Source organism: Nelumbo nucifera, chromosome 2, assembly GCF_055504915.1.
Source record: "Nelumbo nucifera cultivar China Antique chromosome 2, China Antique-T2T, whole genome shotgun sequence".
Lineage (NCBI taxonomy): Eukaryota > Viridiplantae > Streptophyta > Magnoliopsida > Proteales > Nelumbonaceae > Nelumbo > Nelumbo nucifera.
In genome coordinates, this window is record NC_142650.1 from 73,913,779 (window position 1) to 73,927,673 (window position 13,895).

Consider the following 13,895-nt stretch of genomic DNA (forward strand, 5'->3'; position numbering starts at 1 on the left):
ATGAAACAGTGCCAAGTTGATCATTCCGTCTTCAGTTATGACTCTCCGGCAGGAAAAATACTATTGGTGGTGTCTGTAGGTGATATTGTTATTACCGGGAATGATAAAATGGGTATTGACAGGTTGAAGACTTTTCTACAGGAACATTTTCAAACAAAGGACCTTGATAAATTGAAATATTTCTTGGGGATAGAAGTAGCAAGGTCTAAGCACGGTATTAATTTGTGTCAAAGGAAATATGTGCTTGATTTGCTGGAGGAAACATGTTTGTTAGGTGCTAAACCAGCTGAAACACCTATGGGAAAAAATACTAAGTTGAGCAGTGATATGGGTGAAGTGTTTGAAGACCCTGGTAGATACCGACGACTTGTAGGTAAACTGAACTACCTAACCATTACTCGACCAGATATTTCATTTGCGGTTAGTGTGGTAAGTCAGTTCATGCAGAAACCTCTGGTTCTTCATTGGAATGCGGTTCTAAGAATTGTGAGGTATTTAAAAGGGGCCTTTGGTCGTGGTTTGATATACAAAAGTGGTGGAACACTTGAAATAGAAGGGTATACTGATGCTGACTGGGCTGGTTCTATGTCTGATAGGCGGTCTACCACAGGTTATTGCATTTTTCTGGGGGGTAATTTGGTGATATGGAAAAGTAAGAAGCAGACAGTCGTGGCAAGAAGCAGTGCAGAGGCAGAATATAGAGCTATGGCACATACTGCTTGTGAATTAGTGTGGCTAAGGAACCTTCTACAGGAGATAGGATACAACATTAATACTTCAATGAAGCTCTATTGTGACAATTAGACTGCAGTTCATATTTCTTCTAATCCGGTGTTTCATGAAAGAACCAAACACATAGAGGTTGACTGTCACTTTGCGAGAGGGAAGGTGCTAAATGGAGTGATAGACACTGCATACGTTAATATAGGAAACCAGTGGGTAGACTTATTTACAAAAGGGTTGAGTCGGGGAAGAGTGGACTACATATGTAACAAGTTGGGATTATATGATATATACTCACCAGCTTGAGGGGGAGTGTTAGTGTAGGGGTATTTCTATCTTTATACTTATGTTGAGGTTGCTGATCTGTAATATTATATTAGAACTAGTGTCCCTCTCTTAAATAAGGGCACATGTGTCTTTTCCTTTATATTAATAATATAAAAACATGTCTGGCCGAATGGGAGAGTAACTTTCCCTAATTCGAACCAAACTTTTCTTCTCTCCTTTTCTCCTCCTTTCTCTCTCTCTTCCTTCCCTCTTTCTTCCTCTTTCTTCTTGGCTGTTATCAGACTAACAGAACTCAAAGGCAGGCCGAATTATAACAAAGATTCATTAGTTTTATGATGTTTTTCTGAGTAGATGTTTTATGTTAGTTGTTAGATAGGAGGTGGGGACCACAGTAGTTATGTGAGCCCAAATTTTATTATGTTTTTTGAGTGTTATATATGCTGTTTTATGTTTTGCCGCCCTATAAGGGCATAGTTGTCTTTGTACTATTCTATTATTTTTGTATATGTAATAAGTGAAGGGGGTGGCCAGATTATTGCTCTCTTTTCTTTCAACTTCTCTTCTTCTCCTTCTCTCTTCCTTCCCTCTTCAAGAAATTACTTTCTTTCATATTTTTTATTCAACAGATTTCTACTTGGTATCAGAGCATCGGCTAGGGTTTCTTGAAGCATTCTCATGCAGCCCTAGATCAGCTGACTGCATGAAGTAGTAAAGGGCTGATCGATCTGCTATAGATTGCCCAGTTCTTGGAGTTTTTGGTGGGATCTAGACATCAGGAAGGTGATCTACTGTTCGGCATCAAAATCAGGAAGAACTGGAGTACGAGGAAGAGTCCCAGAAAAGTTGGACTCTTTGTTTTTGATCTGATCTTGGGCGCCCAAGTATTGTTAGTTTTCTTTTGGTTTTTGAAGAGGGTGGTTTGGTTTTTGAAATTTTCTAGGCCTCCCGGAGTGATCGATTCACTTTTCTCACTGTTGGGAGGCGTGGGGAGGAGAGAGATTTCCCTCCAGCTAGGGTTTTCTTCTTCCGGAAGGTCTCCAATCTATTTTTTCTTACTGTTAAACTGTTTGAAGTAAAAGGGAGAGTTGGAATACCGGGATGAAATCTACCGGTACTGTGGGACTGGGTGTTGGAGGTAGTAGTGATATTTTTGGGTCTGGGATCATTACTACAGTAAAACTTGATGGTACAAATTATTTGGAGTGAGCACAATCAGCTAAGATGGCTATTGGTGCCCGTGGAAATTTAGGGTATCTCACTGGGGAGGAGAAGAAACCTGATACAGACTCTTTCCGATGGGTGCAAGAGAATTACATGGTAATGTCCTGGTTGTGTAATTCTATGTTACCTCATATTGCAAAAAAATTCCTATGGGCCAATACTGCTAAGGAGATTTTGGATGGAGTGATTGAAACCTACTCTTAGAAGCAAAATGAAGCCAGAGCCTATCAGTTAAGAATTCAGGTGATAAGTTTGAAACAGGGAGAAAAACCTCTTGCTGTGTATTTCTCCATGCTGAAAACCCTATGCCAGAAAATAGATCACTTAGAAACTGTGGTATGGGAAAGTGTAAATGATGCAACAACTTATCACAAACTGGGAGAGAGGAATAGGGTTTTTGAGTTCTTGGCAGGGCTGAACCCTGAATTTGACATTGCTAGGCAACGTATTCTTTCTAGGGAGGGTGTGACACTCTCTCAGGCCTATGCTTTTGTCTCTGGAGAGGAGGGTAGGAGGAATGTAATGTTGAGACAGCTTGGGATTGACCAGTCGACTATGGTTGGTACAACAAAACCTGAGCCGAATGGAGACATGGGGAGTAGTGAGGCTAGAAGGGAAGATAAGAAGGACTTGGTGTGTGATTATTGCAAGAAGCCTAAGCATACCAGGGACACTTGTTGGAAGCTTCATCCAAATCTTGTGCCTGCTCAGATAAGAAACAAGAAGGGAAATGCAAATGTAGCCACTACAGGAGACTCTCCAGCCCCTCTCTCCCAAACTGATTGGGAATCCATTGCAGTAGAAGCAGTGAGAACAGAATTGGAGAGGTTTGGACAGCTTATGAGTAAGAAAGATTCACCCAACTCTAGCCTTCCAGATGGATAGCAGAATGCAGGAGCCAACTACACCACTTCCTTTTCACATACAGGTAGTTCATATGCAACTGCGAATCTTGCATCCGCTTCAGGTAAGGAGGGACCTCCCTGGATTATAGACTCAGGAGCATCTGAGCATATGACTAATGCCCCTACCATTTTCAGTTCCTATCAGTTGTTCTCTGGTAGAGACATAGTCTCTACAGCAGATGGTTCACATATGCCCATTGCTGGGAAGGGGACAGTTAGAGTGACCAATGATATAACTTTGTCCTCTGTTTTACATGTCCCTAGACTTATACCAACCTACTGTCTGTTAGTTCTTTGACAAAAAAATCGAATTGTTCTGTGACCTTTCTTCCTTGTAATTGTGTTTTGCAGGATCTAGAGTCAAAGAAGATGATTGGGAGTGGTCGTGAGGTGAATGGATTCTACCTTCTGGATGAGATTTCGAGACATCAGGGCCATCATGTTAGCAGTAGCAGTAGTAGTGGGTCAGAGTCAGTAAACCAGATTATGCTTTGGCACAATCGCTTGGGACATCTTTCTTTTAGTTCTTTGAAATGTCTTTTCCCAAAGTTGTTTGAGTCTATTCAATTGTCTACTTTGGAGTGTGAGAGTTGTCAATTAGGAAAGCATTGTAGACAGTCTTTTAAACCAAGTAATAAAAGTACTTCTGCTTTTAATATTGTTCACACTGATGTATGGGGGCCATATCAAATCCCTTCCATGGGAGGATTCCGTTACTTTCTCTTGTTTGTGGATGATTATACACGATATTCTTGGATATATTTGATGAGATCACGTGATGAGGTTCCTAACTTAGTACGACAATTCCACCAGATGGTTCTCACACAATTTGGAGTGAGAACTAAGGCTTTTAGATCAGATAATGCCAGAGAGTACTTTGAGAAGGACCTAACTACGTATCTCTTAGAATATGGTGTAGTTCATCAGAGTAGTTGTGCGTATACACCGCAACAGAATGGAGTTGCTGAGAGGAAAAATAGACACATTGTGGAGGTGGCAAGGAGTCTTATGGTGTGTGCTTCAGTTCCTGTGCAGTTCTGGGGAGATGCAATTCTTACAGCCGTACATGTGATTAACCGTGTTCCTTCACGGACTTTGGGGTTTAAGGTGCCATTTAGCCTTCTTTTTCCAGATGGAGAGATATTTCATATACCTCTGAGGTTTTTTGGCTGTTTTTTTTGTTCACATTCTTGGCCCTCATTGCAAGAAATTGGATCCTAAGGCCAAGAAATGTGTTTTTCTTGGGTATGCTGAGAACCAAAAGGGGTATTGCTGTTATGGCCCAGTGTCGAGGAGCAGATTTGTCACTATGGATGTTACCTTTTTTGAATCCACATTCTTCTTCTCAAGTGGTGTTCCTCAGGGGGAGAGTTTTGGGGAGGAGAACTCACAATCTGTTCCTCTTCCTGTTTCTGTGGTGCCTCCATCAGTTCCGCCTCCACCTGCACCATTAGTTCAGCTAGCACCTGCGCCTCCAGTTTCATTACCTGAGCCACTACGGGCAGCCTCACAGCAATATCAGCGCCGACAGATGATGGTTGACTCCACACATCCTCGATCCACACCACTCTCTGTCAGTCCTTCTGAAACTCCAGATTCGGCAGATACAGTTCTAGGTATTCCTTTTGAGCCTGAGCATGTTATGTTTTTTGATGGTAATGTTTTTGCCCCTAACACCACTGTTGCAGCTGATCCCACTGACCTTGATCTTCCCTTTGCACTTCGTAAGGGGAAGAGAAAGTGTACAACCCACTACATTTCACACCATCTTTCCTACAGTGCCTTATCACCCTCCTACCGTGCTTTTCTTTCTTCCCTGGATTCTGTGTCTATACCCCGGAATGTTACTAAGGCTCTCTCCAAACCTGAGTGGAAAACAGCCATGCAAGATGAGATGGATGCTTTGGTCAAAAACCAAACTTGGGAAATAGTTGATCTCCCCCTAGACAAGGAGATAGTCGGATGTCAATGGGTATTCACAGTGAAGTATAAGGCTGATGGCAAGATAGAGATGTACAAGGCAAGGTTGGTAGCAAAGGGTATACTCAGACCTATGGTGTTGATTATCTGGAAACCTTTGCACTAGTAGCTAAGATGAGTTCAGTTCGTATCCTTTTATCTCTAGCAGCCACCTATTCATGGCCCTTGTTCCAGCTTGATGTAAAAAATGCTTTCCTCAATGGTGACTTACAGGAGGAGTTATATATGGACATTCCAGCAGGCTTTTATGAAAATATTGGTGAAGGAAAGGTGTGCAGACTCAGAAAATCTCTGTATGGACTGAAACAGTCACCTAGGGCTTGGTTTGATAGGTTCAGAGGGGCACTCATCCGTTTTGGATACACACAGACACAGTCTGATCAAACCCTCTTTGTGAAGAGGAGAGATGCTTTGGTGTCAATTCTGGTTGTGTATGTGGATGATATAGTGGTGACAGGAAATGATCTGGAGGAGATTGATGATCTCAAAAAATCATTGCAGCAAGAATTTGATATCAAAGATCTTGGTGAGCTCAAATACTTCTTAGGGATTGAAGTTGCAAGATCCAAGCATGGGATCTTCATTTCACAGAGAATGTACTTGACCTACTGGAGAGACTGGGAAGCTGGGGACCAAACCAGCAGACACTCCTATTGATCCAAATCACAGAATTAATGGTGTGGATGGTGAATTGGTAAAGGATGTGGGGAGATATCAAAGAATGGTGGGCCGGCTGCTGTATTTGTGTATGACACGACCAGATATTTCTTATGCTGTCAGTGTTGTGAGTCGGTACATGCATGCACCTCGGGTTCAACATTGGGAAGATATTGAGAGAATACTTGCATATTTGAAAAAGCACCCTGGCAGAGGCATTCTTTTCTCAAATCATGAGAATTTGAAGCTAGAATCCTTTACAGATGCAGACTAGGCAGGATGCTTAGATGACAGGAGGTCTACATCAGGAGTGTGTACCTTTGTAGGTGGAAACTTGATCTCCTGGAAGAGTAAGAAGCAAGCGGTTGTGGCAAGGTCAAGTGCAGAGGCTGAGTATAGATCCATGGCTCATAGTGTCTCAGAACTTCTTTGGGTTAGATCTCTTTTGAGTGAGATTGGGGTGAAAGCAGAGGAACCTATGATGTTATACTGTGACAATCAGGCTGCAACCAATATTGCCCACAATCCAATTCAGCATGATAGGACAAAACACATTGAAGTTGATAGACACTTTATAAGAGAAAGGGTAACAACCGGAGAAGTTTGTTTGCCTTATGTTTGTTCAGAGTTGCAGCTGGCTGATGTTCTCACTAAAGGGGTGGCAAGGAACAAGCTTGAACATGATCTATGCAAGTTGAGAATGTGTGACATTTACTCCCAACTTGAGGGGGAGTGTTGAAGATTAATTAGTTTTATGATGTTTTTCTGAGTAGATGTTTTTTGTTAGTTGTTAGATAGGAGGTGGGGACCATAGTAGTTATGTGAGTCCAAATTTTATTATGTTTTTTGAGTGTTATATGTGCTGTTTTATGTTTTTCCGCCCTATAAGGGCATAGTTGTCTTTGTACTATTCTATTATTTTAGTATAAATAATAAGTGAAGGGGGCGGCCAGATTATTGCTCTCTTTTCTTTCAACTTTTCTTCTTCTCTTTTTCTCCTTCTCTCTTCCTTCTCTCTTCAAGAAACTACTTTCTTTCATATTTTTTAATTCAGCAGATTTCTACTTATTTCAATACATTTAATATGAGTCGTGGTGTATGCATACTATTTGTTTATTCTATTGTATTTATCCTCAATTTGCTTGAATGAATGGAACTTATTTTCTGCATTCCAGGCAGAGTCAGAAATCAAAATTCAACAATTACAGAATCGCGTGAGACAATTGGAATCTAAGCAAGATCCTCCCAGTGGATGTGAAGGAGCAATAAATGGGTCATGTGATGATAATGAAATTAAACCAAATGGACAACATTCATGCCTTGATGGCTCAATACTTATAGTAGGTGGATATGATGGAAGTTCATGGTTATCCAATTTGGATTCCTATTCACTATTTAGGGATGAAATGATACCTCTGAAGCCAATGAGCACTGTTCGTTCATATGCTTCAGCAGGAACATTGAATGGTAAAGTCTACATTTTTGGTGGCTGGAATGGTAATTTGTGGTATGACACAGGTAGGTGCTGTTTTTCTTTGCTTAGATTTTTTGTCCTCTTATTTTATATTATTTTCTTTTTACAACACACTGACATTTCAATCCTACTTTCTGAAGTTGAGTGTTACAACCCAGAGGATAATGAATGGACTTTTTGTCCACCATTAATTGAGAAGAAGGGAAATTTAGCAGGTGCAACTTTAGATAACAAAATATTTGCAATCGGTGGTGGAAATGGAATTGAATGTTTCTGGGAAGTTGAAATGTTTGACCCTGCTCTTGGACGGTGGATCCCTACTAGATCAATGCTACAAAAGGTACTTATAATTTGTTGTCTGGACTACAAGCTAGGTTTATTAAATAAGGTCAAGCCTACATATTTGTCATCATGAGGGAAAAACTGCAGAAACATATTTGATAGATTGCATGTATGTAGATGACATCAATATGCATGAGTTTACTATATTGCACTATTGCAGTAGTACAGACAAGATGGTTCTTTATTATTATTTTTTGATTGGAAATTGGCATGATTTTATTAATGGCGTTGAAAGTGTACTGTGTAGTTTTAAAAACTGTAAAATCTCTATACATACATTCACAGTTCTATACGAGCTACCCCGATGCTGCTCACCCTTTGTCCTGGAAAGAGTCCCTTAGATAAAACAGAGACTGTCCTCTATTTCAATGGGTATATTCCCAAAATCAGAACCTGCCTACTGATTTACTCAAGAGACTGGGAAACAGCAAATGAGTTAGAAGATTGAGGTATCCAAAATGGATCTGCTTCTGGCAGATGGATCAGGTGTCTTCTCTAATAGAATTCCAACTCCAATTTATCCTGAGAAAACCAGTTAATTATGTTCATGGTCCCTAAGTACCCCTCCTACATCTCATTGCCCAGGGTTTCCAATATTACAGCCATCGAAGTTCTTTCTTACTGTTGATGTTGATGCCACCAAATACCTTCTATTGATGCATCTGTAGAAGAGCATGAAAGTATGCCTCATGTCTTCATCCTGTGATTAACTCTGATTTCAATTAGGACACTTGGTGGTTCTCTAGATTGATGTTATCTTGAAAAATCCAATCATTTTTTTCCCAGATTTTCCATAATATGGTTGCTCTTGCACACCTCTACATGATTTTCTTTTCTTTCTTTGGGAGAAAAAAGTTGGTAGAAATAAAGTGTGTATCTGGCATTGTGGATAAGTAAATTAAAGCAGAAAAAAGTTCCAACATAATATGTACAAAAAAATAGGAGATTTGTAAATTGAAGGTGGTGAGCTTGCATTACATAGAAAGCATATACGTGGTTATAAAACCTAATTTTCTCTTCTTCTTGAAAGAGCTTCACAAGTATTTATCTTTAGATGAAAGACTTGCCCAACATGAGGCCCTTAGATTTTAGGATGTGGAACACAGCCACACTACCTTAACTGGAAAGACTTGAAAAGTTTGGTCTATTGGAGCAATGGCCTTGAAAAAGGAGGCATAAGCGAAGTTACCTAAGTTGCCAAGTTTCCAACTTCTTGTATTACTAGCATAAGGATCTTAGAAGACACCCCTAACATTTGACATTTCTAAAAGGCAAAGTTACCTACCTGAAGGAAAGGATCCTGTGGGGTGTAAATAGGTGTTCTCACTTCTCAGTGTGATATTGGGCAGATTGGTCTATGGAAAGATAAATATTGACTTCACTTGATTTTTTGTAGTAAAGATAAAAATTTATTAAAATGAAAAAGAGAGTACAAAGAAGGTGATAAGGAATCACCCAAGAGATAAAAGAAACAAACATTTACCCATCCTAAATCCCTTAGAGGAACAAACCAAAAGAAACACTCCAAAAGGCATAAACAATCAGCCCACAACCAAACAATGACCTAAATATCTAAAAGCTAAAATTCCTCAATTCAATTGACTTCTCTTCTAAATTGATAAGCCCTTGCAATGTTTAATGCTTGGGAATAGGTTTCAACAACACCATCCCATATATCTTTTGAAGTTTTAGCCCACTAATAATTCCGACTGATGTGTGGCTGTATGTAATTAATAAGCCATGGCATCATATACTTTTCTTGCACCCATTCTGCATGAGAAGAGTTAGCGGATGCAGGTTTTTTAGTTTCTCCACTTATATAACCAATCTTCCCATGCCCACCAATATATATTTTAATAGATTGTGACCACTCCAATTAATTAGTTCCACCAACTGTACACAGGTGATGGATACATTGGGAAACATACCAGCATTCCTAAGAACCAGCTTGGTCAAGCACTTGTTTGAAATCATTCCAGACGGTTTTATTAGGATAATAGAGATTCACATAACTCCCAAAGAAACAAGAATAAAAATTCAGTCAATACTTCCAGTGACTAGTAGCAGGGTTAACTTTAATCTGGAAGGAGAAATAGTACCGTTGATCACTTCAGAGTTCAAACACAAAAAAATCCCCCAGAAAGGCTGTCAATCTCACTGAAAAGATAGGAGAGACTTATCTTAATTTGGGCGCCACTTGCAAACAGTCTTTAAGACTTATCTTAATGTGGGGGCCACTTACAAACAGTCTCTTTAACCTTCAACTCAAAAACTGGTTCTTTGGTTTGTCTTGTTTTGGGCAGGACCTCTGAGTGATTTCTAAGGCATGGCAAACAGCAGCAAAAGTAAGTAAGAATAAACCAGGCAGGAGAAACAGGTTCTGATCATCCCTTTAACATCCCATGCGATGGCTGATCCTAGTATTGCTTGGGAAAAGAGAAACAAGAGGGAAAGGAAACCCCCTGCTCTGATACCAAGTTGGTGATCAAAGCTTAACAAAAGAATAAAAAAAATAATAAAGAGAGGTTTAAGGGTGCTACAACACTCGATAGATAGAAAGGAGAAAGGAGAGAAGAGAGAAGAGAAAAAGGGCTTGAGGAAGACCAAATTGTGGGTAACATGGTGCTGTCCCACTCACTTAAATATGATCTGTAAACCTACAAAATAATAAAGAGAGGTTTAAGGGTGCTACAACACTCGATAGATAGAAAGGAAAGGAGAGAAGAGAGGAGAAAAAGGGCTTGAGGAAGACCAAATCGTGGGTAACATGGTGCTGTCCCACTCACTTAAATATGATCTTTAAACCTACAAAAAAAATGCATCTTTACCCTTAATAAGTAAGGGCAGCAGCAACTGTAAAAAGAAATAAAAATGGACCATGGTCCATTATGATTTATGACATAACAATATAATGGTACAACAGTAAATAAAAACCAAGGCCCATTTCGACAACAATTTATATACCTATTTTTTTCCGTACAATTGAGAGGAGCACTAGTAATAATGAGGGGTAGTACTGCCCCACAAGTCTTCAACTATAAGTCTCGTGCAAGGTTCAAAGTATTGATACACCCTGATACAGTTGAAGGGTTGTATTGGTACTTTATACCACACACATGCCACTTTTCTAGTTTTTCTTTTCCAAAAATAGGAAGGGGGTAGGTTTAAGCATTGTTTAACATTTAAAACAGTTAGTTTTGGTATTAGCCTTAAAAAAGGTTTAAGGCGACACCTAGGCGACAAGGCGCCCTTTGAGGCTCTCGTCGCCTAATCGCCTATCTACTTCCTACTATAAAATACTTTTTTATTCATTCTTTTTTGAGATTATAATTGTAAAATAGACATTATTAAACTAAAATAATCATTTTGTGTGTTTATATACTAATTTCTTTTTATTATTTTCTTATTTATTAGGGTTTAATTAACACAAACATTGCTAAATGCTGTGTTGAACCCTCAAAGACTTAAAAACCTGAACCAATAAGTAAGGAAGAACTAAAAATTTTATCTAATCAGCACATTTTCCTCTTCCATATATTCTGTAGGTGTTCAAGACTGCTATCAGTCTTGATCACTAAGAAGTTTCAGATTCGATGAGAAGAGAAAGTGAAGAAGTAGAAGAGAGAGTGGTGAGAGAGCAGTAGAACACAGATTTTGAGGAGAAGAACAGAATGTCAATATTCTGCCGCCGCCACTTTAATTTAATATATATATGTTATGCTAGTTACATGAAAGGACATATCTGCCCTTGGTGTTTACATAATAACTGCTAACACATAACAAACAATATAAAACTGAAAAATAAAATAAACAGCAACTAGGAATGACAGAGTAACAAATTGACCACAGTTGTGACTAGATACATTCTACCCTACGGACAGAGTGGGACCACAGATGTGGGGCCCACATCAATGTTCTCTACACTCCCCCTCAAGTTGGGAGTATATGTTCATCATTCCCAACTTGGATAGATCCGCTTCTAGCTTCTTTCTTGATACTGCTTTAGTGAGGATATCTGCTAGTTGCATATTGGATGTGATGTAAGGGAGGCATACTTCTTGAGATGAGACCCTCTCTCGTACAAAGTGGCGGTCAACTTCAATGTGTTTGGTTCTGTCATGCTGTACTAGATTATGTGCTATATTAATGGCGGCTTGATTATCACAGTACAGCATCAGGGGCTTTTCATACTCAATACCCAACTCCTTAAGTAGAGATGTTAGTCATAGGATTTCAGCCACTCCATTGGCCATGGACCTGTATTCTGCTTCAACACTTGACCGAGAGACAACACTTTGTTTCTTACTTCTCCAGGAGACAAGATTTCCTCCCACAAGGGCACAATATCCTGAGGTAGACCTTCTGTCATCAACACTCCCCGCCCAATCAGCATCCGTATGGACCTCCACCTTCATGTGATTGTTGTTCTTGAATAGTATACCCCTACCTGGGCATCTCTTCAAGTAGGCTAAGATTCTTTCTGCCGCAAGAAGATGTGTGGTTCTAGGAGAATGCATGTACTAACTGACAACACTAACAACATAAGTAATATCTGGCCGAGTGAGGCAGAGATATAGGAGCTTTCCTACCAATTGCTGGAAGATAACTTTGTCTTCAAGAAGCTCCCCACTCTCGGCACTAATCCTGTGGTTCTGTTCAATTGGTGTATCTGCAGGCTTGACACCTAATTTTCCAGTTTCTGCCAACAGGTCTAGGACATATTTCCTCTGAGAAATAAAGATCCCCTGTTTGGATCTAGCAAACTCAATACCCAAAAAATACCGGAGTACACCAAGGTCCTTCACCTCAAATTCTTGATGAAGAAGCTGTTTAAGAGACTCAATCTCATGGCTATCATCCCCTGTGACCACAATATCATCAACATATACTGCCAGTAGTGTCAAAGAGGACTCCACCCTCTTGATGTATGACTGAGCCTGTACATAACCAAACATCACAAGAGCTAGTCTGAATCTATCGTACCAAGCCCTAGGTGATTGTTTCAAACCATACAGAGCCTTGTTGAGCCGGCAGACCTTCTTACCTATTTCTGCATCGTAGAATCCAGGAGGCAAACGCATGTAAACTTCTTCCTGTAGATCTCCATTTAGAAAGGCATTTTTCACGTCCATTTGGTATAAAGGCCAAGTGTGACTTGCTGCAAGGGACAATAGGACTCGAATAGTAGTCATCTTGGCTACCGGTGCAAAGGTCTCCAAGTAATCTATGCCATAAGTCTGTGTAAACCCTCTCGCAACTAACCGAGCTTTATACCTCTCAATAGATCCATCTGCATTATGTTTCACCGTAAATACCCATCTGCATCCAACTGGTTTCTTTCCTTTGGGAAAATCAACTACCTCCCAGGTGTTGTTTTTCAACAGGGCATTCATCTCAACTTGCATTGCATCTTTCCATTCAGGGACGGATAGGGCTTCTTGCACTGTTCTTGGAATAGGGACATTGGAAATGGAGCTAAGGTAGGACCTGTAGGTAGGAGATAGGCGATCATAGGATAAAAAATGGGAAATACAATGGGTTGTGGATGTAGTACAATGTCGTTTCCCTTTACGGACTGCAATCGGAAGGTCAAGATCATCTGTAGGAGAAGTCTCTGTGGGCTCTGGGACTGTAGTATCTGGACCTGGAGCTGCAGATGAGATTGGAGCTGGCTTGGACTGCTAATGATCATGATCAACCTGCCTGCACCGCCTGTGATAAACCCACAACTGTTGATCCCTCTGACCACCCTCACCACTGCAGCTCTCCCTCAACTCCTGATCCCTCTGACTACCCTCACCATTGCAGCTCTCATCACCCAATGTAATAGGTAAAGGAACTGCCCCACTCTCACTGCTCTCCCCCTGAAGACAAGATGTCAATGATTTAGCAAAGTATTACTTTGCGTTATCAGATCTGAGAACTTTGATCTTGGCATCAAACTAGGTTAGGATAATTTGGTGAAAGTTTTGGGTCAGGGAAGGTACCTCATCTCGTGAACGCATGAGATAAACCCAAGAAAAACGGGTATGGTCATCAACAAATAACAAAAAGTATTTGTACCCACCCATGGAAGGGATATGATAAGGCCCCCAAACGTCAGTATGCACAATGTCAAAAGAATTATCACTCCTTTTATTACTCAATAAATAAGGCTTTCTACAATGCTTAGCAAACTCACAACTTTCACACTGTAACTGAGACAACTCAATAGACTCAAATAAAGCAGGAAACAAACTCTGTAAAGATCGAAAAGACAAATGACCTAATCGGTTATGCCAAAGCATAACCGGACTCACACTCTG

At 40.2% G+C, this 13,895-nt stretch overlaps 1 protein-coding gene across 2 annotated transcripts in view; it reads left to right on the forward strand.

Moving 5' to 3' along the window:
• Positions 1-13,895, forward strand: part of LOC104604166 (influenza virus NS1A-binding protein) — a 71,755-nt gene that overhangs the window by 11,189 nt on the left and 46,671 nt on the right. For both annotated transcript variants that reach the window (XM_010268425.3, XM_010268426.3), the window contains exons 5-6: positions 6,950-7,292; positions 7,389-7,588. In XM_010268425.3, the coding sequence (XP_010266727.1) occupies positions 6,950-7,292; positions 7,389-7,588 (543 nt within the window). The remainder of the gene's footprint in view (positions 1-6,949; positions 7,293-7,388; positions 7,589-13,895) is intronic.